Below are 24,649 nucleotides of genomic sequence, written 5' to 3' on the forward strand. Positions count from 1 at the left end.
TTCTTTCATTTTATAAAAGAAGTGACTACATCAGGATGCCTGGGTCGATTAAATATCAGTATGTACTGTAACAGAAGATGAACTCTGCAAGGATGCTTTTGAGAGCAGTGATGAACACTGACAGTCCTACTTTCCTTTCGCTTGTGTTAGACCTACAGAGGTGGAAGGTTGCAGGGATTTCTTAGTATGGATTGGTACAATACCTTTTGGTATAAAGAGGGGCAAATCTGAGTTCACGTAGGCCTGAGACCACATGCTGATAGTAGGATATTCAGGTCAGAGTGTCCCTGAAACACTTAGGCCAGGATTAAAGTGATGGTTATCTAGATTATGAGGGAAAGTCTCCCTCTGAACTACTTACACTGACAATTAACATTGCCAATTTTATTTGTATTCAATCATATTTACCTTTGAGAGTTAAATAAATTTTAGTTTTAGCAAATGATGCTGCTTATGCTAAATGTCATACAAACCCATCACCTAACACAGTGTCTAACACAGAGTGGGCACTCACTTTGTCAAACAAATGAATAAAAATGAGAGTATTTTTTTTCATCCTCACCCGAGGACATTTTTTGTTCAGATAGAGTGGGAGTGAGAGAGAGGAAGAGAGAGAGAGAAACATCGACATGAAAGGGACACATTGAGTGGCTGTCACCCGCACAACCAACCAGGTCCGGGGACAAACTGCAACCGAGGTACGTGCCCTTAGCGGGAACTGAACCCAGGTCTTTCTGGACCACACGCTGACACTTTAACCGCTGAGCCAAACCAGCCAGGGCAAAATGAGAGGGTTAAAGGAACTTATTTAAATGCTTGTTGATTCAGGCCAAAATACTGTCTCTTTTAGTCATCCACTCCACCAATACTTTTCCCACCCACGTGCCCATCCTAGCAAAACTTATCTCCTTAAGCTCCATGCGAAGAGGGCTCTCAGCTTTTATCTCAAGAGGATTAGCCTCTAAGAATGTCCATTCAGCCTCTGATTCTTTAGGCACTAATACTCTTGGTCATGCTGTGTTGAAAATGGTTGCCTGACTGTGGCATTTCTCACTAATATTTTTTGGCAACTGAAATATTATGCTAAGGTCTCCATTTAAAAATTTTGCGGGAGGTCAGCATAAATTTGAAGGGTGTCACTTGGGGTTCTGGGCAGTGCTTGCCAAAAACACAATTTGCTTGAGTTTTACATCAAATTGGAAAAGAGCTGGAAACATACAGTGGCCAAGCTGTCATTGGTAACTAGATTTATGCTGGGAGAAAACACTGTGGTGATAACTTTGGACTGCGTAAGTACAGTTGCATGATATCTCCACTGCTGATACTTTACTAAGAATGTTCCCCATTTGTCCCTTCCCAGAAATGGAACAGGGGATCCTCAACTCATATAAAACCAAGAAACCACACTATATGCTTCTGGATTGTTCATGGCAGGTCACATTGCTCTGTTTCTTTTTCTTTTTTTTTCTTATCCTCACCCGAGGACATTTTTCCATTTTTTTGTTCAGATAGAGTGGGAGGGAGAGAGAGGAAGAGAGAGAAACATCAATGTGAAGGGACACATCGAGTGGCTGCCACCCGCATGACCACCCAGGGCCGGGGACAAACTGCAACCGAGGTACGTGCCCTTAGCGGGAACCAAACCCGGTCTCTCTGTACTGCAGGCCGACGCTCCAACCGCTGAGCCAAACCGGCCAGGGCATGGCTCTGTTTCTATAGTAGTGGCCAGGCTGCTGGAACTTCACCCACTCGGCCTACTGTCTGTTCCTTGCAATGACAAAGCATTCCTCACTTATGATGTTGCAAGATGGTGATGTTTATTTAACATAGTTATTAAAGAACGAAAGGCTAAATAAAGAATGAAAGGCAGTTTTCTGACTAGTGCTTTTGATTGGGTGCCCCTACATTCAAGGAAATGAACTCCTACGTGCTTAGAGGAATTCTCCTCAGTGGTTGCACAGTAGAATCCTGTGTGGAATTTTAAAACATACCCATGCCCCAGCTCCTCCCTTGACTAGTTATATCAGAATATCTCGGGGCAGGAGCCAGGTATCAGTCTTTTATACCAAACCCAGGTGACTCCCCAGATTTGAGAACCATGCAGCAGGGGGTCTCAAAGATGAAAGAGCCCTTGGAGGTCATGTTGTGAATTACCCTCACTTTACACAAGAGACTCAAGTGGAGAGAGAGAACAGGTTGGGCTTTAGATATTTTAATAAAATCAGGGATCAGGGAGTGTATTTCAGTCATTTTTTGATGTCTTTTCAGGAGACTGGTTTCAGGACCTATTTCCCTAATAATCCCCGACCCCTGCTGTGTATACCAAAATCCACAGATGCTCGAGTCCCTTATATAAAAAGGCATTACATTTTCATATTGGCTACAGGAGGATATGCCAACATATCACTTTATTTGCATGGATTTAGTGTAGTGCTCGGATCTAGTATAGTGGCAAATTCAAGTTTTGCTTTTTGGAACTTTCTGGGATTTAAAAAAAATATATGTTTTTATTGATTTTTTTTAGAGTGAGAAGAAGGGAGAGAGAGATAGAAACATAGATGTGAGAGAGATACATTGATTGGTTGCCTCCTGCATGTCCCCTGCTGGGGATCGAGTCTGCAACCTGGGCATGTACCCTGACCTAGAATTGAACCAGGACTTCTCAGTCCATAGCACGATGCTCAGTTCACTGAGCCACACCAGTAGGGCCTTTCTGGGATTAAAAAAATTTTTTTTTGTCTGCAGTTGGTTCAGTCCATGGATATAAAACCCATGAACACAGAGGATTTAATTAATTTTTTCCTAGGGCTTTTATGACAAACTGATAACAACAAAAATGTATTCTCTCACAATTCTGGATGCTAGAAGTCTAAAATCAACGTTTCAGCAATACTGTGCTCCTTCTGAAGGCTTCAGAGGAGAATCCTTTCTTACCTGTTTTAGCTCCTGGTAGGTCCTAGTTTGTGTCAGGATAACTCCAATCTCTAACTCCATCTCTACATAACCTTTTCTTTTCTTTTTTATCCTCACTCGAGGACATTTTTCCATTTTTTGTTCAGATAGAGTGGGAGGGAGGGAGGGAGAGAGCGAGAGAGAGAGAAACATTGACGTGAAAGGGACACATCGAGTGGCTGCCACCCGCATGACCCAACCAGGGCCCGGGACAAACTGCAACCAAGGTACATGCCCTTAGCGGGAACTGAACCCGGCTCTCTCTGGACCGCAGGCCACTGCTCTAACAGCTGAGCCAAACCAGCCAGGGCCATAACCTTCTTTTCTATGTCTGCTGGTCCACTCCTTTTTCTCTCAGGACACTAATCATTGGATTTAGAGCCCACGAAAAATCTAGGATGATTTCATTTTGACAGTCTTAATTATATCTACAAAGAACCTATATAAAGTCACATTCTGAGGTTCTGGGTGGTCATGAATTTTTTTTCTCAATTGCAGTTGACATTTTATATTAGTTTCAGGTATACCACATAGTGGTTAAACATTTATATAATTTACAAAATAATCTCCCCAATAAGTCTAGTACCCACCTGGCACTATACATAGTTATTATAATATTATTGATTATATTTCCTATGCTGTACTTTACATCTCCATAACTATTTTTTGAGTACCAGTTTGTACTTCTTAACTCTTCACCTTTGTCACCCAACCCTCAACTCCCCTCCAATCTGGCAACTCTTGGTTTGTTCTCTGTATCTATGAGTCTGTTTCTGTTTTGTTGGTTGATTTATTTTGTTTTTAAGATTCCACATAAAAGTGAAATCATATGATATTTGTCTTTTTTTATCTGACATTTAATTTAGCATAATACCCTCAAGGTCCATCCATGTTGTCACAAAAAGTAAGATTTCATTTTTTTTCATGGCAAGTAATATTGCACTGTATACATGTATTGCATCTTCTTTATCCAATCATCTATTGATGGGTACTTAGGTTGTTTCCATATATTGGCTATTGTTAACAATGCTGCAGTGAACAAAGGGTGCATATATCTTTTCAAATTAGTGTTTTGGATTTCTTCAGATAAATACCCAGAAGTTGTATTGCTGGATCATAAGGCAGTTTTGTGTGTGTGTGTGTGTGTGTGTGTGTGTGTGTGTGTGTGTATTTTTTTTTTTTGAGGTTCCCTGTACTGTTTTCCATAGTGGCTACGCCTATTTGCAATCCCACTAACTCTGAATGAGGGCTCTCTTTTCTTCATACCACTTGTTGTTTGTTGATTTATTGAATATAGCCATTCTGACAAGTGGGAGGTGATATCTCATTGTGGTTTTAATTTGCATTTCTCTGGTGATTAGTGATGTTGGGCATCTTTTCATATGTCTATTGGTTATCTGTATGTTCTCTTTGGATAAATATCTATTCAGGTCCTCTGCTTATTTTTTAATGATTGTTTTTTGATGTTGAGTTGTATGAGTTCTGGTATGCATTTTGATATGCATTTTGTGTCTAGAAAATGGAAATAGCTAGAGAAATAAAGTGAAACATGCTGAATAAAATTTTAGATATTAACCCCATACAGGATGTGTCATTGGTGAATATCTTCTTCCATACAGTAGGCTGTCTTTTTGTTTTGTTGATGGTTTCCTCTTCTGTGCAAAACTTTTTTAGTTTGACATAGTCCCATTTGTTTAGTTTTTATTTTGTTTCCCTTGCCCAAAGATATAGATCAGAAAAGATATTAATAAGACCTATGTCAGAGGGTTTACTACCTATGTTTTCTTCTTGGAGTTTTATGGTTTCAGGTCTTACATTTAAGTCTATAATCCATTTTGAGTTTATTCTTGTATATGGTGTAAGCAGGTGGTCTAGTTGCATGTTTTGGCATGTATCTGTGGGTTGACATGAATTTTGGGGGAGACATTATTCAATCCACTACAGGGATTTCTTCATATTTTACATTCCTAGCATCCAGTTCATCTTGTTCAGTGATTATTCCTGGCCCTTCTATAGGTGATGCCATTGATAATATTTTAACGTCTTTATTTCTGATTCTTCTCATTTTGTAAATTATTGAGTACAAATTGATAAACATATTGTCTTTTAAAACTATTTAATTATGCCAATAAAATATAACTTCCTAATTAAGATTACGCAATCAAAGATTCCTTGACTTTGAGAGTTGAAAATTCACCTTCCATGATTGAACAGTGTTGAGTGGAGGTTACTGTGGTTATACATTTACATATGAAGCAATGCCAGCAAAGCTGTTTCAATTCAGTTTTGGAAAAATCATTAAAGTTCAGTTATAAACATGGCATTTATTTTCAGCCATAATTGTTTGATTGCTCCCTAGAAATTAAGAATGTGATGTAAATATCTATTTTCTGAAGCAGCTTCAGGCATCACTCATATGATTTAGGATTTTTTTCTGTGCATCATCCCTCTCTGTGAGAGGACCGAGAAACCTGGGCAATAGATTTAGAGGCCCAGGACTGCTGGTGGGGTGGAGTGGAAAGTCTGGATGTGAAAAGTGGACCCAACCTATGTTTCTCACATTCACATAAAATATAATTCCTAAATATAGATGACTTTTCAGAATTGTGAAAGCACCCATATTCTAATAAAGCACTCATTTTCATGTGAGCAGATTACTAGACAAGTGGATTTTTGGTGATAATATATCTTTAGAAATAATTTTAGAAATAAAATTAAAATGTAAAAAAAATGTTTTATTTTGTAAAAACAACTGGGCTATATCAGCAACATATCTAGTGTATTGTACAAAAAAAATGCATGGATGTAGATGTACATGAAAAGTAACAGTGCTGGGAAATTCAATGGACAGAAAATATTTTTTAAATTAAATTTTAAAAATTCTACACACTTCATACAGAAATGGTAATTATCCTTCCTTACTCAGAGATGTCCAGTTTTTTGTCAGTTCAAGGTCATTTTTGCTAGCTGTAGTGTTACTACTGTTTGCATCTCTCTTTGTTATTCCTTTTCTGGACCCAACTCTTCTTTTTTCATTAGGGATTTCTGTGAAAGCCAAGGACAATTCTCTGCCTGAGAGACACCCCATAGAAGCTGGTGAACCACACATTTATCTGACTCTTGTAATAGGTTGTTAAAAGCACTTGTTCATCAGATATTTTCTTTTTCCTTTTATTTGTAGATTTAGAAGTATTTTAGCAGGTGTACATTTGCATATAAAAGAGAATAAAAGATAAGAAGTTGAGGCTTTTTCCTCCTCCTCTACTCAACATCATCTCTCCTCCACCTCCCTTTATTCAGCATGTTTCACTTTATTTCTCTAGCTGTTTCCATTTTCTAGACACAAAATTCATATAAAAAATATATATATCTCAGAGATCCATCACTACTCTGTAGGAAGATAGCTGATTGGGTTCTGCCAGCTTATGTAAGGAAGTAGGGAAACATTTATCTCATTGTGTTATAAGACTGGAATTAACAGCCAAGGATAGATTTTAGACCCCTGGGCCCTTGCCTTATTTTTTGTTTTAAACTGAAATATTTTTTCGTTTTTGTTGTTGTTGTTAATTCCCACCTGAGGAAATTTTTCCATTGATTTTTAGATAGAGTTGAAGGGAGGGAGGGAGACAGAGAAAGAGAAACATCAGTGTGAGAGAGGCACATTGTCGACTGTTTGCCTCCCACAGGACCCTGAACAGGGCCCAGGATCAGACCTGCAACCCTGGGCATGTGCCCTTGACAGGAAATTGAACCCTTTGGTCTGAGGGCCAATGCTCTAACCACTGAGCAAAACCAGTCAGGGCAAATCTTTTTTACTGTTTAAACTAAACCTTGACAGAGATTTGAATATGTGATAGATGCTTGACTGAGAGATCCAGAACTGAAAGCTTGGGCATGCAAGCATGTTTCCTTCTGTGTGTACCTGAACATTCTAATAGAAAATAACAGTTTTTTGTCTGCCTGCTCTCTATATACAAGTCTGTCTCTATTTTGCTTGGTAGTTCAGTTTGTTCATTAAATTCCACACATGAGTGAAATTATATGGTACTTGTCTTTCTCTGACTGGCTGATTTCACTTATGCAGGCAGACAGCTCTGGTAGGGTGGGAAGTTGTGGGGAGCGGAGGTATTGAACAAAAAAAAGAGAGAAAACTCATGGACATGGACAAGTGTGTGGTGATTTCGTGAGATAAATGGTGATGGAAAAAAAACTATAATAAAAAAAAAAAACTGTATTCTTTAAAAATAATTGTTTTATATAATAACTTTTACTACCAAATAGCTTTCTGAGAGTTTGACATTACTAATAAGAAGTGTTTCCCTGGAGTTCTAAGAAGCCACCCAATTTTCAAATTTACAGACTTAGAGTTTACTTGCCTATTGACAAGATTCAAGTTTTTTTCCCCTTGAAATTATATGAACCTTGTCACTACCTTGTTTATAGCAGGCTAACTTGAACATCTAGACTTGTTACTTTTGCTCCCCTGTTTGTACATTCATTCATTTAATAACTGTGAGTTTGCAGGGCATCATAATGCAGCTTTTCAACACTGGAGTCTCCACTATCAAAAGCCTGGGCCTGCCCTGGCCGGTTTGGCTCAGTGGTTAGAGTGTCAGCCTGCAGACCCGAGAGTCCCGGATTTGGTTCCCGCTAAGGGCGCATGTCTCGATTGCAGTTTGTCCCTGGCTGTGGTTGGAGCCCTGTGGGTGGCAACCACTCAATGTCTCTCTCACATCAATGTTTCTCTCTCTTTCTTCCTCCTTCTCTCCCTCCTGCTCTGTCTGAAGATAAATGCAAAAAATAAAAATTAAAAAAAAAGCCTGGGCCTGAGTTGCCACAAACTTTATGTTCCTAGCTTTGCCTTTTTGCTTTATGAAGTTGGCCTCCTAGCCAAATCTAGATTATTCCTGGAAGATGTCTTAATTGTTTGAAATGTCTTAATTGAAATCTGCTCCATTTGATAGAGACAGCTACTTAAAAATCTCTTTATAACTGTTCTGGGGTCTCTTGACTCTTTCAAGTGAGTGAGGATTTTTTTAACATCTAGCTTGTATTTCTTGGCTGAAGTTTTTCATGAAGTTTTCTTGCAACACAGAAAAAACTGTTCACCACCATCTAGTATCAACGTTGCATATGTGTTCTGTTTGGCCTGTGTAGTTTTTATTTTTTCATTTAAAAAGGCAAAAATCTGGCAAGACTTTCCCACCTGATAGCTATTGGCTGTAGTCAAAGAATAGCTCTTTCCACTGGACAGGGCATGTGCTCTCCAGCCTGCTACAAGGCTCACCCCTTCCACTGCTCCCACCTGAGCAGAGTCACTTTTTATGTGATTCCTGCTTTTATGTGGTTCCTGCTTGGTCAAAAAGCATCTGCATTTATAATCCCTCCCTGTCAAGTCAATTTGCAATATCTTGAATATTGCAAATACTCCCTTATTTCTACACAGGCTATGTAGCCGGTAACCTCTTCTGATCATTTTTTAAACCAAACTTTAGTTTTATTTTTCCTTTTTAGATTGTCTCCCAGTCCTTTGTATTTGTTTTGTGCAGTTCTTCTGACTAAAATAAAGGCATCCAGATAGGAAAGAAGGATGTAAAACTGTCATTATTCGCAGATGACATGATATTGTACATAGAAAGCCCTAAAGACTGCACCGAAAAACTACTAAATTTAATAAATGAATTCAGCAATGTAGCAGGTTACAAAATTAACATCCAGAAATCGATGGCGTTTTTATACACCAATAATGAGCTCTCAGAAATGTAAACTAAAAAAAATCTCATTTACTATTGCAGCAAAAAAGTAAGATACTTAGGAATAAACTTAAGAAAGGAAAAGACCTGTGTTCAGAAAACTACAGTATGTTGAAAAAAAGAAATAGAGGAATATATATATATTAAAAAAAAAAAGAAGAATATACTGTGTTCATTGATTGGAATAATTAACATCATTAAAATGTCCATACTACCCAAAGCAACCTATAGATTCAATGCAATTCCTATTAAAATACCAACAGCATATTTCATAGATCTAGAACAAATACTCCAAAAATTTATATGGAACCAGAAAAATGTATATGGACCCCTAATAGCCATAGCAATCTTGAGAGAGAAAAACAAAGTAGGAGAGATTACAATACTGGATATCAGGTTATACTACAAAGCTATTGTAATAAAAATAGCCTGGCATATAGATCAATGGAACAGAACAGAGAACCCTGAAACTGACCCAAGCCATTATGCTCAATTAATATTTGACAAAGGAGGCAAAAGCATACAATGGAGCAAAGACAGTCTCTTGAATAAATGTTATTTGTAAAATTGGACAGGTACATGCAAAATAAATGAAACTAGACCATCAACTTACACCATACACAAGAAAAAAACTCAAAATAGGTTAAAAAACTTACATCTAAGTCATGAAACCATAAAAATCCTAGAAGAAACATAGCACAATTTCAGATATCTCACATAGAATTTTCACTGATACATTGCCTAGGGCAAGAGAAACAGGAAAAAAATAAATAAATGGGACTACATCAAACTTAAAAACTTTTGCACAGCAAAAGAAACCAGCATAAAAATGAAAAGGGAACCCACTGTTTGGGAGAACATATTTGCCAATGATACATCTGATAAGGAGTTAATCTCCAAAATACATAAAATGCTCATACAACTCAACAAAAGGAAGACAATTCAATTAAAAAATGGGCAGAGGGCCCTCATCAGCTTGGCTTAGCGGTAGAGCGTTGGCCCTTAGACCAAAGAGTCGCAGGTTTGATTCTGGTCAAGGGCATGTACCTCGGTTGTGGTTCACTCCCCGGCCCTGGTCGGGGTCCTGTAGGAGGCAACCAATCGATGTGTTTCTCATGTCGATGTTTCTCTCTCTCGCTCTCTCGCTCTCTCTCTCTACCCCTCTTGCCCTCTCTTGCCCTCTCTCTTTCTCTCTCTCCCCCCTCTCCCCCCTTCCCCCCCCCTCCATTCTATCTGAAGATAAAAATGGAAAAGTATCCTTGAGTGAGAATTAAAAAAAAAAAATAATGGGCAGAGGGCCTGAATAGACACTTCTCCAAACAGGACATACAAATGGCTAAGAGACATAGGAAAAAATGCTGAGTCACTAATCATCAGAGAGATGCAAATTAAAATAGCAATGAGGTACCACCTCACACCTGTCAGAATGGCTGCCATCAACAAGTCAACAAACAACAAGTGTTGGTGAGGATGTGGAGAATAGGGAACTCTAGTACACTTCTGGTGGGATTGCAGATTGGTACAGCTGCTATGGAAAACAGTATGGAATTTCCTCAAAAAATTTATAATTTATCTGCCATTTGACCCAGTAATATATCCTAATAATACCAAAACATCAACCAGAAGAATATATGCACACCTATATTCAAAGCAGCACTTTTCACAATAACTAAGATCTGGAAACAGCCCAAGTGCCCATCAGCAGATGAGTGGGTAAAAAAAAGCTGTGGTACATATACACAATGGAATACTATGCAGCTGTTAAAAGAAGAGTGGGCGGGGGAGGGGGAAGAGGAGGAGGAGGAGGAGTAGGATCTCTTATACTTTGAGACAGCATGGAGGGACCTGGAGAGTACTATGCTAAGTGAAATAAGCCAGTCAGAGAAAGACAAGTACCACATGATCTCACTTAATATGTGGAATCTAATGAACAAAATGATGAGTAAAATAGAAACAGCCCAGCTGGTGTGGCTCAGTGGTTGAGCGTCGACCCGTGCACCAAAAGGTTGCCGGTTTGATTCTCAGTCAGGGCACATGCCCAAGTTGTGGGCCTAATCCCCAGTGGGGACATGCAGGAGGCAGCCAATCAATGTTCTCTCTCATCGATGTTTCTCTCTCTCGCCCTCTCCTTTCCTTTCTCTCTCAAATCAATGAAGAAAAAAAATTTTAAATAGAAACAGAGGCATGGAAACATGGAACAGACTGAAGAACCTCAGAGGAAAGGGAGCAGGAAGAGATTAACCAAAGAACTTACATACATATATGCATTACCCATGGACACAGACTATAGGGTGATAAAGGCCTGGGGTGGGACAGGAACTAGGAGGAGGGAGAAATGGGGGAAAGGGGAAGGGAACATCTGTAATACTCTAAACAATAAATATTTTTTAAGATAAATAAAATAAGGGTGAATAAGGGTGTGATACATGCTGTGGAGAACAACTCTCAGTTCTGAGTGTCTGTTGCAACTCCTTTAGCTGGTTTGGTATCTCTGTTCCTGCCTCAATTAGTGTTTGTTCCTCCAAGTGAGTGTACTTAATCCTTTTACCTTTTAAAAGTATATTTTTATTGATTTTGGAGAGAGAGGAAAAGAGAGAGAGAACCATCAATGTGAGAAACATTAATCAGTTGCCTACAACACACATTTCAACCAGCGATCAAACCCAAAACCTAGATATGTGCCCTGACTGGAAATTGAACCCACAACCTTTTGCTGTACAGGACAATGCTCCAGCCACCTGAGGCACATTGGCCAGGGCCTTTTTACCTTCACTTTGCCCTTAAACCATTAGAGGAAGCATGCAAGGGGGATGGGGGCAGGTGATATGCCCAGCAGTCCCCAGCATTAATTTTGCCAAACCTTTATTATTTGGGTAGGGCAGCTACATCTCAGATAAAAATTTTCCAGGAGGGTTTCAGTGACTCTTCTTAGAGAAGGGCCACAGGTTTAAGGATCAAACACCAGAGAAAAGCCATGGTTGAATGGGTTAGGAGAGATGAGTTGTCTCCCCCCTCCAAACTGTTTACAATCAGGCAGCCTTGCAGGGAAAGCCTACAGCCCAGTTAGAGAATCCAAGTCCTTCGATAAGGAAAGGGAAGAAAACAGAATGGAAAGTGTGTGGAACATGGAAAAGACCTATCTTTTTCAAAGTAATCAAGTGGTCCCTTGTTGCCAAGAATGAATTCACATTCCTTCTTTGCTAGATTCAGACCAGTAATAATATGAGTTCTGTCTTGTATTTGGACAAAATACTTAATGCCCCCCCAAATCTGGAATTAATGTTATAACTACTAGCTTTATATTTTTGAGAAAAATTCTCTCCTGAAAATAAATAGCACATGTTTCCCCGGTTCTAAAAAGTGTGAGAGCCAGCTCACTAAAGTCAAACGATTTATCTTAAGACAGTAGACCAGAGGAACTCCCATCTGCAGCTTCCAGCCACTGTGAACCTTTATCAATAAGCAACTCTTTTTTTCTTTCTTTTTTAAAATTTCTATCTTCACTACTTTGCCTTGAGCAAATAAGTTTAACTGAATGCAGAAATAGCATATGGTAATTAAGATTGGTACTTTTATCCTAAAAGCTCAAAAACTTTTCGGTTGACCTTTATAAAATAAAAATAAAACAGTGTTTTCACCTCTTTTACAATTCTGTCTCTTTTTAGAAATCAGGCACTCTGTCTTTGATTTTATTAATAAATCTCACCAAATTATGTTACAACAAATCTGAAGTAGAATGGACATTAGGATTAATTGCAAAGTGTTATGATGCCATCCTATTGGAGCCGTTCTAGGACAGTGGGAGTAACCTACAGCGAGAAACTAGATTTTGCTTTTTATTGAACTTATTGAGGTGACACTAGTTAACAAAACTATATAGGTTTCATGTGCACAATTCCACAACACATCATCTGTACACTGTATTGTGTGTTAACCACCCCAAGTCAAGTCTTTGTCCATCACCATTTATCCCCCCTATACTCTCCTCCACCTCTTCCCAAGAAACACTTTCTATCCAGGCTAGTGCTAACACACACTGACAGAAATTATACAACACAATACTTTCTCCTCTGCATGTACTGTATTTGGTGATTTGTTTATTAAATTTTTCTGAGTTCCATTGTGCCAAACTGATTTTACAACCCAGCAATGTTAAAAAGTATTGCCTTGGAATTTATTATTTTCAGAATCAAGAGTCCCTGTCTGTACATATTTTAATTATGTAGCATTTAATATTCCAAAATATGCTCATTTTATTTATTTTTAATATATTTTTTATTGTTGAAAGTATTACAGATGTCCCCATTTTTTCTCCATTGACCTCCTCCTTCCAACTCCCCCCTCTGCTGCTTTCACCAACCTAATGTCTGTGTCCATTGGTTGTGCATATATGCATGTAAGTTCTTTGGTTTAGCCCTTTCACCCCTCCCACCCCCACTCCCTCTGAGGTTTATTAGTCTGTTCCCTGCTTCCATGACTTTGGATCTCTTTTGGTCAACAGCTTATTTTGTTCATTATATTTCATAAATAAGTGAGATCACGTGGTACTTGTCTTTCCCTGACTGGCTTACTTCACTTAGTATAATACTCTCCAGGGCCCTCCATGTCGTCTCGAAGGGTAACTGATCTTTCTTTCTTACAGCAGCATACTATTCTACTATGTAAATATACCACAGCTTTTTTATCCACTCATCTATTGATGGACTTGGGCTGTTTCTGGATCTTAGCAATTGTAAATAGTACTGCCATGAACATACGGGTGCATATATTCTTTTTTATTGGTATTTCAGGCTTTTTGGATATATTCCTAGAAGTAGGATCACTGGGTCAAAGGGCAGATCAAGTTTTAATTTTTTTTATTGTGATAATTTTTTTAAAGTATTTTCATTACAGATGTTTCTCTTTTTTTTTGAGGAAACACCATAGTGTTTTCCGTAGTGGCTGCACCAGTCTGCATTCCCACCAGCAGTGTTCTAGAGTTCCCTTTTCTCCACACCCTCGCCAACACTTGTTTGATGATTTGTTGATGGTGGCCATTCTGGCAGGTGTGAGGTGATACCTCATAGTCATTTTAATTTGCATCTCTCTGATGATTAGGGATGTTGAACATTTTTACATATGTCTCCTGGCCATTTGTATGTCCTGTTTGGGAAGTGTCTATTCAGGTCCACTGTCCATTTTTTTAATTGGATTGTTTATCTTCCTTTTGTTGAGTTGTTTAAAATATGCTCATTTTACATACTTATTTTTATCTTGATTGAATCTTGGCAAGGCAAGATAAGTTATATTTTTATTCTTCAGTGTGATGATAGTTTTAATCCAGTAACAGGGGCCTGTGGTTAAGTCAAGTCTCTGTCCGTCACCATTTATTAAGTTCTTAAGTGGAGTCAGCAAAAGCAGGAAGGTGTCTGTTTGCTGGCCTGATGCTAACATAACAGCAGGAATCCTTTTATCTATGGCCACACTGAAGATGTGCATATGGATACTGTTTTGTCATATCTATGCTAAAACTCTAATTCTCCAGCCTTCATTTCATCCAGGTATCCTTGAGATGTGAGGTAATGTGTCACTTGGGTCCTTTACATATGTGATCTTTATGTATATTTTTCCCTACAATCTTCCTGACCTTAACTTACAGTAAATGCCATTAGAAGTCCTGCAGGTCTAAGGGTGTCCTGGGGATCCAAGCTAGGTCCAGGCTGCTGATGATCCTTTTGTTGTGCCTGGCTTTGCTCCCCGCATATGCTTTCTCAATCCCCATGACAAGCCTTGGTTAGATTTTTCTCAGCTCTGGGTCTCTGAGTTCATCTGCTACTATTGTTCATCCTGCCATTCACCCAGCCTAGTAGAGACCCCATACTCAAAATGTGAGAGCCTGAGAAGTGGAGCAGGGAGTGCTTCGAAATACCTGGAGGACGGACCAAGGGATTCAGTGCTATTTCTTTTGGTTCATTTCCAGTGGCTTCTGCAAGGCCTGGAATGGAGAGAAACTATTTTTGCCATGAGTTGAACCCATCCACAGACCTACTCAAAATAATGACTAGAACTTGGTCATCTCAGATAAATTCACACAACTTATCTTTGAGTCTTGAAAACTGGGTTCAACTAAATTGTTTTTTGTTTATCTTCAGAGTAGCTAAAAGGGGGAGTTCAAAAAATAATTTGCATGCATTTGAATAGTGTTGATGTCATAGGAAGGATTTTAGAAACCTCTCTTGATAGTAGAAAATTTAGTATTTCTGTGGATTTTTTTCATACCTAAAACAATTGATAATAATTTATCAATATTGTCAAATATACAATATGCTCAAATATTTTTTATTGTTGTTTTCTTTTAATCAATGGCCAAACCATGCCATTGCATTGCATTTGGTGTATATGTCTTTTATATGACCATATAATTTATTATCTAAACCAGGAAACTTTGATAACAAAGGGGATTCCATTAGTAATTACACTGAGACAACAAACAAACTTGAATTGTCATGGACAAATTGAGATATCTGATCGCTATTTATTTTTAATTGTGTAAAAAGTATGTAACATTAAATTTACTAGTTTATTTTTAAGTATACAGTCAATAGTGTTAAGTATATTCATGTTGTTTTGCAGATTTCTAGAACTTTTTCATCTTGCAATATTGAAGTACTTTACACACTAAACACTAATACCCCTCCCCCTTCTCACCCAGCCTTTCGTAATCACTTTCTGTTTCTGTGATTGTGATACTTCATATGAGTGGAATCATATAGTATTTGGCTTATTTCACTTAGCATAATGTCTTCAGGGTTTATTCATGTTGTAGTATATGACATTGCTTTTACATAAAATACCATGCCATTATTTTACCTATCAGAATGAACAGTAGTTTCATAATATCAACATCATTCCCTGTCCATATTCAGATTTCCCATATTTCTCAAAGATGTATTCACCAGACAGAAATTTTTTTGAGGGGCATACTTATGATACATCAGACTTGTCTTTGAAGAGCTATTTCCTAGATAATTTTAGTGTTAGAAACGGTTGCTGCAAAATTAAGTTATTTTGGTTGTTTTGAGGATTCAGTGAACCACTGCAGGTTAAATACCCAGCGATGTAATTATTAGAGGAAAGTTTCCAGGGAGGTCTGGTCATGTTGGTGCTGGTTATTTGAACTCCATGAACATAAGACACTGTAGTTTGTAGAAGTATAAATCAGGGCCCTGCCCTGGCCCGGTGTGGCTCAGTTGGTTGGGCATTGTCCCGTGCACTGAAAGGTTGCCCATTGGATTCCTGGTCAGGGTACATGCCCGGGTTGCAGATTCAATCCTTGGTGGGGGTTGTGCAGGAGGCAGCCAAACGATGTTTTGCTCTCACATTGATGGTGATTCTCTCTCTCCCTCTCCCTTCCTCTCTAAAATCAATAAAAATATATTTTTAGAAAACAGGGCCTCTGCCCCTAATGGAGGTGTTCATCACTTGTGAACCCTTAAATGTTTGCTTTTCATCCCCTTCGCATTTGGGTCACAGAATTAGAACCCAGAGGGATTGAATCCAACCCCCTCATTTTACAAACGAAGCCCCAAGAGAGTAATGTCTCTTTCTGAGCATTGTAGCTAGTTAGCAGACATACATAGTTTGGAAGGTGACTCTATAAATTTGTTTTTGGTATTAACTATACGGGTTCAAAGGATAGGTAAATTTGATATAAGTTGTAGTCTGTTGGATGTGTATCAAAATTATAGTACTATTCATATATTAATTAACATATTTTTACTAATTTATTCATAAGTGGAGTGATACTATGTGGGTTTTGTAGTCAAGCACCCCTAGATACAATTTTCTCACTCCACACTTAAAATTACACTATGTTCTTTGCAAGATTCTAAATTTTCTGTCATTGGGATCTTAGAAGTGCTCCTGTAGTGTTGGTTGTCATTGTAGTTAGATACTGCCTGTGGTATTTAATTTACATTTGATCATGCATTACTTTTTTATTCTCATTCTCACTCTGATCCTAGATACTAATCTGAGCTCCAAAAAGAAGCAGGAAGTAGGCTGGGAGGGCAGAGGAGAATGGAAGCCGGGTACCTGTGTGAAACTTCACAGCATTGTTTGAGGGAGTGTGGGGATATGCACTCAGAACTTAGGAGCTACCCCCAAATCTAACTATCGAAGAAGTAGTGCATGTTTCAGTTACTTTCTGCATCCAGTGTCTTAGATTTTTGTCTCTGGACCTGTCTCTGTGCCTTTGTTTTCGTATCTGAAATGACCAGGTCCTGTTAAGCACATGCAGACCCTGCTCAGGCTGAACATGGACACATTATCAGGAGAATCGCCCTGCTGTAGAGGTTATATGCAGGCAAGCAGATTACAGATAGAAACTCAGCAAATGCTTTTTGCTGAGATGCCCTTGCACTCTCTATCTGTGATCTTGGGCAACTGCCAGTTAAGAATCAGATTTGTAACAGTCACATCCAAGTCTGAGGACTCCCAGGAGGCACAGGTCAGGAATTGCCTTGCAAGTTGGGGGCATCAAGGGGTTTCCCAAGCTCCAGGGATTGTGGTTTATGCATCTGACCCATCAACCTTTTCAGGCTGGTTAAAGAGTGGCCTTGATGGTTTTCAGTGGATATTCAGTCTCCTCTGCAAGATGGAAAAACAGAGGAACTGGCAGAGGGACTTACAGATGGGTGGTGTGGGCAACAGTCATTCAGGAGTGTCAGTTACTTCTGACACCTGGTTCCCAGCACCCATTATCTTGTTGACTATGTGTTATAACAATGTGAATTATCCAGAGCTTGATGCCATAGTTCATACCCATGTGCTTACGGTCATTTAAAATGGTGTTCTTTTAATGATTTTCTTTTTTACATTTTGTGGCTTCTGTGTATCACTGGAAAATCTTCCACTTCCTTTCAGTATTCTACCAACATGTTATTTCTTGCCTCAGAAGCTCTCTTGTTTTCTGTGGCTTGAACAGCATCTTCCTCTATTGACATTTGTTTTACCAAAGTTATGAGTTCCTTTCTTTCTTCATTGCGTCTGTTGCTGCATGGAGGCTAATGTTCTCTCTCCTGTTTGTGCTTGTCACAGGTTTGAACATTGGCAGTGGTACATTGAAGACAAAGACAACTAACAAAATCACTTCAGAAGATAGTTTTTCATCTAGCGAAGGAAGTCCTTTGTCAAGGTAAAGTCGTGAAAGCCTTTCTGAATAGTGGCAACAAGATGAGAAATGTCACTAAGCAATAAATCAAACTTTAGCTACATATTATTTTGTTGTGTGACTTGGTGGAAGGTTACGGTTTTGTTTTTTGTTTATCTAAAATAACAGTTGAAACTTTAGTCTACCTTTAAAAATATTTGCACCAGAGCCAAGTATTATTTTGCAGCTGTTGTTTCCTTGGTTTAAGACTCAATTGACACCTCAGTGAACCACAAATTAGCGTCTACAGCTGCTCGCAGTAGGGCTGCTTAGAGACCACACAATGGAAAAGGGCAGAGAAAACATCGAATCTTAAAGGAAATAAAGTGGCCTGTTTTCTTCTCTCTGAGCCAGCCTGATAAATGCACTAGCAATTGTTGGGTATTTGTTTTTGTACTACTCTTTTTTTATTAAGTATTTGGGCTAGATTATACTTTCTCCTTCTGATATTTTCTTGCTTATTTTCTACAAAGAACAAAATTTATTCTTTTCACATTTTTTAAACTGTAGCACTTGTAAGTTTTTTAAGCAATGATAGTGAGTTGTGTGCTGGATTTGTCATCACTGCTAATCATGCAGTGGTACTGAGTCATTTAGGAAGAATTTATAGATGAGAATAGAAGCAATCATCTGATAAAATACCTACCTCTTTTGCTTTGGGATAAATATTATTTAAAACAGGACAAGTTTCCTTTTATAGTAACATTTCTCATTTTAACAATTCTTTAGATGATTGCATTACATTTGAATTAACTGCCTAGTCCAATGAAATTTTAAAACAGGAACTTTACGTTTCTAGTGTCTAGGATCTAGTATTCTAAGATAAAATTATTTGATCCAGAAATATAGTATTTTTAAAATTAAAAAAATTCTAATTTCATTTGTATTTTTTAAAACATTACAGTATTTTTTAGGACCTGGAATAAATTAACAAGATTGAGTTTCTGAAATTGAATTTTTGCTTTTAGAAATCTGATAAGTTCAGTTTTAGGGGATTACTCATTTAATTATCAGAAATTAGTATCTTTAGTATCTGGGTTTTCATCCATATTTTTGAAGGAAGTGTGAGATAAATTATGGGTCAGGAAGAGTATTAAAGTATTATATTTTTATGATTATACTATAAAGTCAAGTTTTAGGTCTTCTAAAAGGAATTTTAAAAGGTAATAAAGTCTACAGATAGTTTTTAGGGCTTAACGTTATCATTTGGCATAATAATACATGCAGTTAGTTTTTAAAGATATTTAGAAATATTTGTTTTTATTATATTTTAGAGGCATTAAAAACCCAATTCTTCTTAAACTTTTCTTTTTACATATATATATATATATTTCAGGCAATTTTAAAATACATTCAGAAAGCAGTTGGATTCTGTAAAACACTTTCTCAGCCTGATCATTTCATGTCTTACACTTTATTTTATTATAAAAATCAGTCTCTCTTTTTTCTTTTTTTAACTCAGGGGCCTTTGTTATTACTGTTCTTTCTATGAAATTAATTACCTAAATAAATTACAAGTAATCATATTACTCCCTTTAAGAAAAAAAGTCTTCATAGAAGCCTTGGTTCTAATCCAGTGAGGAAAAGGTCTGGGTGCCAAGTAGTGGGTTTGGATTTTTCTAGTTTTGTTCTTGGGTTTAGTGTTGTTAATACGCCACTCTGGACTTTGGAGAGCTCTGGGTTTGCTGTTTGTGCCTGAAATCACTGAAATTTCTTAGAGGCTTACATTTAAAGATTCCACTTACTACAGTCACTCCTTGTGCTTTATTGCTTTTACAAGTGGTCTCGAAACCAGTACTTGAGAATAAACATAACAGTGCAGTGCTGCTGTAGCACTTTTAAAAATTCTTCTTTGCTCTGTTTTGTCAGTGAGCTGATGAGCAACCTCAAAAAAAAAAAAAAAACAGACCCCGCTGGACCTAAAAAAAAAAAAAATGGCTTCCTCTGATGTCCTAGAGACAATAATTATGATGTGCTAGTTAAGCCCAAACTACAGCTGAGGGATTTTACTTTAAAGCAGCGGCTTGGGCACAAAAATACATTTATAGCTCTTTGTCTGCACCTCATTATGTGTGGGCCTGATTCATTAAGTAATTGGTTTGCAGTTGTTTACATGAGTATTAAGGCCTTCTTTTCAGCCGCCTTTGAGAGATACATTGTGCAAATGTTGCCTGCGATGAATGCAGAATGAGGGCCAGAGGGTCTGTCCTATTGGCTAAACAGTGCATTCTGTTGAAAAGCCAGAGAAAGGGATTGGGTGCTGCTTTGCATAGCAATGACTTTCTTAATAAGCGTTACAGATTAATACACACAAGCTATAAAAGATGCAAAGAGATACTCTTAGCACATTTATACATGCTCATTTCATTGTGAAGGTGGTGGGGTCCGGGTGCTTTCATATTCTGTTTTTCAGAGCTGCAGCTCCAGTGCATGAGCCGTAATAGAATCCGATGTTTATTGTATTATAAATCACAAGCAAGCAGGCAGATCAGCAACAGTTTATTATTAAAGATTCTTTCAGTGTAAATCTTTTTCTACTATTGTATTTGCTTCAGCAAAATCATTTTGTGGTTGAGTGGGAATGAAAGGCATAATGTATGAAGGAGTGAGTCCTAATAGGAAGCTGTTCTCTGAGTAAAGACCACTTGTTCCCTTTTGTTCAGGGGTGCATGCCAGAGCTTCCTCTCCTCTGCAAACATTGTCTTGCTTTACCTTCCCCAGGAAGCGGCTTTCACTCTCCCAGATCTATTTATTCAGTGGAGAGTATATTTTAACAGCCTGTCGTGTAACTTCAGCTTACTAGTTGGATCGAGATAACATTTTACCAAAAGAAAAAGATGTGTGCTTACAACATAATTGCCTGGGGGAAAGGTAGCAGAGGTCACCCAGTCATCACAGGCATCTTGGCAGGGCCTTCTTGGGTGGCATTCTTTGCCAGCCCTGCAGCCACAGGAGTGGCCAATGGAGGGCGCAAGGCTGCAGCTGATTCTCTGGGGATGGGGGGTGGTTGTGGTATCTCTCTTCTTGCCTGGTCACTGGGGTGACAAAGAAATTAAAATCAGGTTTTCCTGGATATCCTATAGGTTCTCATGTTAAAGCCCCCATCTCCGTTATCTGGCATAGCAAATCTTCATTCTCTTTAAATTTTACTGAATAAGCAGCTTCTTAAATAATTCACATGCTTTTCATCATAAACTAATATACTTTTCTTTATTCTACACAGAGCACAAAAAAAGAGTGGTTTGATTTAGCTGAAGGAAAGGAATTAATTAACAGGTTGACCCCAGGCAGCTAAAAAAATGGCATCTGCTGCAGGGTTCCCGGTTAACCATCAGGGGGCGCTCAGACTTTGTTGAATTAGTCAGTCTCAGACTGGGCTGCCTCTAAAACTTAAAATTAGTATTTACAGAGATTTGTAGAAATAGTCATTGGGATTTTATTTTTTTCTTTCTGGACTATTTTTCGCCTTTTACTTTTCAGAAACATGTCTATTTTGAGGAAAATTTTAGCTGAAGATGCTATGTGAGACATTTTAATAATTTTTAACTAGCAGTTAAAAAACACTAAAAATTATAGAATTCAGCATCTAGAGACTACAAATTCTCTTAGTTATTTTCAGGCTTATATAAAGACCCTAGAACTGAAAGGACATTTCCTGATGGAGCCTTTCCTCATTGTCCCCAACACCATAGACCATGTTCTTGGCAGGACACTCAGCCTCTCATTGCCAAACTCAACTGACATGACCTCGAAGTCACAATAACTTGGGTAGTTTGTTAATAGGCTGTGGATATCTTTTTCTTTAAAAAAAAAAAAAAAATGATATCAACCATGAGGTTGTCAGTGTGTTGCTAACCTTAGGACATCGCCCAGGTCTGCTGTTTTCCAAATTCCTTCTCCCTAAAACCCAAAAATGAACATCCAATACCCTAGCCTGTTTTTACCTTTGCTGCTGGCAGGCAGGAGTTCCTATTGCCTACATCCCCCAAGCACTGAGTGGCCTATACTCTGCCGCACTCTCCCAGCCAGCTCCCTCAGGTCCCTGTGCTCACTGGATGGCCACATGTCATTTCCTCATACTGCGCGCTGTGTCATATGTGCTGGCTTCCTTTCCTGCTTTTCTGCTGGAATGCTGCTGCCCCACTTTTTCATCTGGCTGATGCTTACTAGATTATCAAGGCTTAACTTTTAAACTTTTGAAAGTTTCCTAAGCAGAGGCTTTGGCCCAGTGGCTATTTCTATTATCATCTGTAGCACAAGGCAGAGGTACCCTCCCCCCACTGCGAGCTCGTCACTGAGGTTTAGGGGGCTTTTCTCAATCACCAGTGCTCAATAACCACTGGAGTTTCTGAGTGAGTGATCATCAATATATAACTCCACCATTCACTCGAACACCATTTCTTTATAAAAGTCAGTTGCACAGTTGCCCTCACCTCTGTATGGCATCATGTACCCCAGCTGCAAAATCACATTCTCCATAAAGTTATTTGCATGAATGTGCAGGAGAGGGAGAGGCATGTGCACACATTTTCAAAGAGTGACTCTGGCTGTCAACTCTGATTATATCCTCTCTGCTGGTACATTCTGCATTCATAATTTTCAGGAAGCAGGGCCAGGGTGAGCACACTTACAGAGTGTCTTATTGGGGTTCTTACCTGACTACCATCCTGTGTGCTAATAAAAGGGTATCTGGCTCCTGGCCCTGAACTTGACTAGGGCTTGTGAGCACTTGACACATATTGGGGGCTTGGAATGTTATGTCCCCAGCCCTGCAGCCATCAATTCTCAGCCCATCCTGCACTACCTTTTTTTGGCCTGTCACAGTCATTATTTTGGTGTCTACCTCCACTGAAGCATGAGAGCCCCAAGGGCAGAGATCAAGTGTGTCTTATTATTTGCTGCCGCAGCCCAAGCACAGAGCCTGATGCATAGTATCATCTATATGGTATTTGCTGAGAAAGTGAGTGAATGAATGAATGAATGAATGAACGAACGAATGATTACAAACTAGATGTTCTGTCCACCTGCTTGTGGATGGCCTGGTAGAGGCAGTTTCCCTGTCTTCACCATCCCGTTTCCCTGACTGTCCCACCCATTAGGTTTCTCACGGAGGACATTTCACAGAGGGCCTGTTTCCTCTGTCTGTCCCAAAGCCTTACCCTTTCTTGGCCCCCTGTGCCTGAGTATTTATCACCTCTACTTAGAATCCATGACACTAAATCAAGCACATACCTTTGTTCATCCAAATGTCATGACAGTGCAGATTTGCTGCTCCCTAAAACGTGCTGTATAAAGGCTCTTGAACAGGATTATCTGAGCTTATCAGAACACTTCAATGAAGGCAAAGGCATTACTACTTCATTTTACAAGCAAGAAAACATGCTTAGAGAGGTAGGAAATTTGCCAGGGCCATGCAATGGGCAGAGTTGGGCATTGGGAGTAGAGTTTGTCTTGCCTCAGAGCTGACAGTCCCAGCTTCTGAAAGCAACTACCACAAGAAGTCACATACTGGGACAGGGGCCCAGTCTACCCAGGTTTCGCTACCCTGCTGGTTCACCGCTTCTCACAAGGCCCTGTGGAGATAGAAGTTTGCAACCTGTGCATTTTATATGCTGGGGAAAAATATTGTGATCTACTTCTGCTCCACCACCAGCTTGCCTTTGTGTGTCTTCCTCAACCTCTCTGGCTCCACCATTCATACTCTGCTATAATTTTTTTTTAATCTTTGTTGTTGAAAGCATTAAGGATGCCCCCCTTTCTCCACCATTGACTCCCTTTTCCCTGCTCCCACCAACTCCTGCCTTCCCCACACTATTGTCTGTATCCATTGGTTATGCATATAACTCTGCTATAATTTAATAATGAGCTTCTTATAAACACATAGGTTTTCCATGTCTCATTTTTGTCTCTACTGCTGGCTCCACAGGGCAAAACAATATTTGCAGATGTTCTTGCCATCTAGTTTTGTATTTATGTTGCCTATTTCTAGTGATATTAGCCTTTTGTTCATATAAAATGAACAGTTCACACTCATAATTCTGACTATTTTCTTTAGTACCCTGTGTCATGATTACATACATAGGTGTTTACTTTGTATCAGTGCTGAGCTTAGAATAAAACCTAATCTGTTCAGACCCTGGCCAACTATAGCTTCTTAAGTTTAGCAAGGATGAGAACAAACATGAGTTGTCCTCATTTGGTTTATCAATAGCAGGGGAATTTATAAATAATTACCAAAATGCATCAAAAAGTAAGATGAATAGAGAGAGGAAAGATATGTGTTAAAGTCAGTGTCATAAAATGTTAACAGTTGAGCATCTCCCTGGATGGGTATGTGGTATCACTATACAGCTAGGGGAAAAAAAGTGACCAAACCTACTGAGAAATTCTTCAGAAATCATTGTCCCATTATAATGAGACAGGTGGAACATGATCACATTTTAACTTAATAATTTTCCTGTGGTGTCTTACCTAAAAATGATTTATTTTGAAGTAGGACCTCCAGTCTAACTGTAAACTTCTAGGGAAAAAAATTACCAACTCTGCTATCTTGGATTCCAAGAGTTACTCATAAGAGACAATGCAGGGAAAGCAGGCCCTCTGGTTTGCTGCCAGGGTGGCATGTCGGCCCTGCTTTATGAAAGGCTCAGCAAACTGAGGCCCTGGGGCCAAGTCCCAGCCACTGCCTGGTTCTGGGTAGCCTGCAGGTTTAGAATGATTTTTACATTTAAAAAATTGTTTTAATGTATTTGTA

General features: G+C 38.8%; 1 protein-coding gene across 3 annotated transcripts in view; it reads left to right on the top strand.

Annotated features, from left to right (window-relative positions):
* Window positions 1-24,649, top strand: part of KIZ (kizuna centrosomal protein) — a 226,783-nt gene that overhangs the window by 191,450 nt on the left and 10,684 nt on the right. For all 3 annotated transcript variants that reach the window (XM_036244184.1, XM_036244185.1, XM_036244186.1), the window contains one exon: window positions 17,784-17,880. In XM_036244184.1, the coding sequence (XP_036100077.1) occupies window positions 17,784-17,880 (97 nt within the window). The remainder of the gene's footprint in view (window positions 1-17,783; window positions 17,881-24,649) is intronic.

This window comes from Molossus molossus, unplaced genomic scaffold, assembly GCF_014108415.1.
Source record: "Molossus molossus isolate mMolMol1 unplaced genomic scaffold, mMolMol1.p scaffold_m16_p_6, whole genome shotgun sequence".
NCBI lineage: Eukaryota > Metazoa > Chordata > Mammalia > Chiroptera > Molossidae > Molossus > Molossus molossus.